This window comes from Otolemur garnettii, unplaced genomic scaffold, assembly GCF_000181295.1.
Source record: "Otolemur garnettii isolate 467f Iridium unplaced genomic scaffold, OtoGar3 scaffold00080, whole genome shotgun sequence".
NCBI classification, from domain to species: Eukaryota; Metazoa; Chordata; class Mammalia; order Primates; family Galagidae; genus Otolemur; species Otolemur garnettii.
Genome location: NW_003852475.1, coordinates 3,925,172 through 3,929,196, shown reverse-complemented (window position 1 = coordinate 3,929,196; position 4,025 = coordinate 3,925,172). Strand labels below are relative to the sequence as shown.

At 47.0% G+C, this 4,025-nt stretch overlaps 1 protein-coding gene across 1 annotated transcript in view; it reads left to right on the top strand.

The window, feature by feature from the left end:
- Nucleotides 1-4,025, top strand: part of LCT (lactase) — a 79,283-nt gene that overhangs the window by 62,936 nt on the left and 12,322 nt on the right. The window contains exon 13 of the mRNA XM_003794381.3: nucleotides 3,002-3,111. Coding sequence (XP_003794429.1) covers nucleotides 3,002-3,111 — 110 coding nt within the window. The remainder of the gene's footprint in view (nucleotides 1-3,001; nucleotides 3,112-4,025) is intronic.

Sequence of the window (4,025 nt, the reverse complement as noted above, 5' to 3'; positions counted from 1 at the left end):
AGAGAGCTGCGGTGTCACAGGTCACAGCAACCTCAAACTCTTGGGCTTAAGTGATTTGCTTGCCTCAGCCTCCCAAGTAGCTGAGACTATAGGTGCCTGCCACACGCCCAGCTATTTTTTCTTGTTGTGGTTGTCATTGTTGTTTAGCAGGCCTGGGCTGGGTTAGAACCCACCAGCCCTGGTGTATGTGTCTGGCGCTATAACCACTGAGCTATGGGCACCAAGCCTGCCTTTTAAGTCTTAAAAAATTCTTTGTGGCTCAGTGCCTGTAGCACAGTGGTTATGGTGCCAGTCACATACACCGAGGGTGGTAGGTTCAAACCTGGCCTGGGCCAGCTAAACAACAATGACAACTGCAACAAAAAATAGCTAGGCATTGTGGTGGGTGCCTATAGTCCCAGCTACTTGGGAGGCTGAGGGAATAGAATCACTTGAGCCCAAGAGTTTGAGGTTGCTGTGAGCTATGATGCCACAGTACTCTACTGAGGGCAACATAGTGAGACTTTGTCTGAACCAAAAAGAAAAAAGAATTTTTTGCACATGTAGTCCTTTCTGAGTGTAGCATTGGTTTGAAGCTAACTCATAGAAAGAAATTCTATCTCTTTAATCTCTATAGTTAGACTATAGGAGCTAACAGAGCTGGGCTGCAATGTCACACTTCACCTCTAGGTGTCCCTATTTAATTTTATTTGCTCCAGCCCAAGCACTCCTTCAATTGGAGGCCTTCATTCTGTGAAACTCATTAGTGCCCCTAATTTGCCAATTCTGAGTTTAAAATAAGGGCATGCATCTTTTGATCATGGAATTTCACCCCAAAGAAGTGGAGATACTAGTAAGCAGGTGCCAACAGTGCCTATCTTTGTTTCAATCTGGCCCCTAACAAGAGGAAAGAGGCATAAAATGGTCCTCATTCACAGTACAGCTTTTCTGAGGCTCCTGCTAGTGTCTTTAAAGAGATTAGAAGGGGCCCTCTCCCAAGTTTCAATGTCAAGAAAGAAGGCCAAGAGTCAGTTTATTTTTTTCTCTCTTCCCCTCAAGATTGGTTCCCTCTTTTGGACCTGGAATCTGGAGACTGTGACACTATTGACTCTCTTGGTAGGGGTGAGGGTCACAAAGGGTCTTGGTTTGCTGAATTTTTTACAAGAGACCTTGAAAAAGACAGTCAAATTAATAATTAAGAGGCCAGGAGCAATGGCTCACACTTGTAATCCTAACCCCAAGAGTTTGAGACCAGTGTGAGCAAGAGCAAGATCCTGTCTCTACTAAAAATAGAAAAATTAGGCGGGCATTGTGGTAGGCACCTATAGACCCAGCTACTTGAGAGGCTGAGGCAAGAGGATCACTTGAGTCAAGAGTTTGCAGTTGCTGTGAGCTATGACACCAAGGTACTCTAACCAAGGTAACAGAGACTGCCTTAAAAAAAAAAATGTAAGGCTCAGCACCATAGCTCAGTGGTTAGGGTGTTGGCCACATACACCAGTGCTGGTGGGTTTGAACCTAGCCCAGTCCTGCTAAGCAACAATAACAACTGCAACAAAAGAAAAAAATAGCTGGGCATTGTGGCAGGCACCTGTAGCCCAACTACTTGGGAGGCTGAAGCAAGAGAATGACTTAAGCCAAAGAGTTTGATGTTTGCTGTGAGTTGTGATGCCAGGGCACTCTACTGAGGGTGACATAGTGAGACTATGTCTCAAAAAATAAATAAATAAATAAATAAATAAGCGCTTAATTTTCCTATTTGCTGGCCAGCTGGGGAAATGGCTTTGGAACAAATAAACCCACATCTCTCACATCAGACTCAGATAACTGGTGAATTAGAGCAATTTTTTTTTGTTTTTTTTTCTTTTTTTAGAGTCAGAGTCTCACTTTATTGCCCTTGGTAGAGTGCTGTGGCATCACATCACAGCTCACAGCAACCTCCAACTCCTGGGCTTAGGTGATTCTCTTGCCTCAGCCTCCCGAGTGGCTGGGAATACAGGCACCCGCCACAATGCCTGGCTATTTTTTTGTTGCACTTTGGCCAGGGCCGGGTTTGAACCCACCACCCTTGGTATATGGGATTGGCGCCCTACTCACTGAGCCACAGGTGCCACTGTAGAGCAATAGTTTTTCCTCGAGTTAAAACCCCAAACCTCAGGAAACATTAGGTTGTTGCCTCATTATGCTGAGCCACGTACTGGTAAACTGTAATACTGCAGCCCCAGACCATGACAGGTGTATCTCCTACTATTGAAGAATCAGCTCCCATAAAAAGATTCAGTTTGTTACCTCAGAGTGAGTGCATTCAAGCCTCTTTTACAAGGGTGTGTGTGTTCCAAGCCTCACCTCTGACTGTGGGCAGAAGCTGCCCTCACCTCACATGCAGGTGAGGGGCATTTGGAGAGACTGAAACAGTCTTTCAAACCCCCCAGCATCAGTGTTTGGATGCCACATGTCTCCCACACTAAGGCTGGCCTGCAGTAGACCCTTACAGAAAATAGGTCTACCCGTTCTCCAATCTAGGGCTGTCAGTCCAAAGCCCATAAGGGGTTATGCTATGCCTGGGCAGCCAGAAAAGACTTGCACCTCAGCCCTCCCTAGAAAGTTTTGGTTGATCCATAGGCACTTTGACAAGGGGGTTCAGCTTCTCTGTGGTGAGAGAGGGAATTGGGGTCCTGCAGGCTTCTGTTCTCTCCCTGATGTGCTATGGGGCCCTTATAAGGGCAGCCAGGAGTCATCTGTCAAATGCTCAGTTCAGTTCCTTCACCTCACACTGCAAGTGTCAAGAACATGGCCCTACCCCCAGCAAGATGGCAGCCAAGCAAATGGACAGACCGTTTGGCACTGGACAGACCTGTGGGTGCTGATGCCCCAACATGCACAGAGGCAGAGTGGAAAAGCAGGCACAAGTCTGGGGGCTGGGGATGAAGTGGGGAGCTTCTGAGGGCAGAGACTCCTGGGTAGGAGGTCACTGCGCCCAACTGTGTGCCCAGGCTGACTTTCTCCCCTGACCCACCTGCAGTTTATGGGAGGCTGGTTTGCACATCCTATTTTCAAGAATGGAGACTATAACGAGGTGATGAAGACACGGATTCGTGACAGGAGCTTGGCTGCAGGCCTCAGCAAGTCTCGGTAAGGTCCTGTTACCCACAGCACCGAGAGCATGGGTGTTGGGGTCAGAAGCATGTCTCAGGTAAGCCACTATGTCTCTGGGCCTTTTCACTTGCTGGGGAGATTACATGTGATTGTGTCCACAAAGCTCTTAGTCTAGCATCTGGCATGGCTATATGATTGACAGAAGGCAGTTGCTACCATGGTTACTATACTTCAGGAAATAGAATATAACAGCTAGGAAATCTGTTCCAAGGGCATCCATCTCTGAGCAACTCCATTACTTCAATCCAAAGATGAATTCCCCTGCTCCTGTCCTAGTTGATTGCCTTGGGAGCAGATGGGAACAGGAGAGGTTAGGCTGGGAATGTGCTTTCTATGCTGGCCAGTAGGTGACAATGCTTTGGTACAAAGCACCTGAATCCTGCCCCCCAACCCCTGCTTCCTGTCAAAAAGAGCCAACATTAAACTATCTTCTGTTACTTTTATTCCTAAAGATAAGTAAACAGAGGCACAAAGATTAGCCCAAGATCACCCAGCTATTAGGTGATAGAAATGAGCTTGAAACCAAGCCATCTGCCTCCAGAGTCCACCCTGGGGGTTCAAGATTCATCCAGTGGGGATTAGAGGTATGGAAGGGCACAGAATGACCATCACTGGCCTTGGGGGCACACTCACAGTGACATGCGGCTCATATGACCTAAGCAGGGGAGGGAAGAAGGAATTAGAAAGTCTGAATTCCTAACATAGCCTTTCAGACTTCCCCCTAACTTCCTGATATAGCCCAACTCTGAGGATTAAAAAAAGCCAGTTCCTACTTTACAGTACAGCCAGTTACTGGCCTGGTTAGCATCTGTTTAACTGAGCTGGCTGTGCCTAGAGGTCTGCTAGTTCTGATCTAGTTCTTTGCCAGTTCTTTTTTTTTTTTTTTTTTT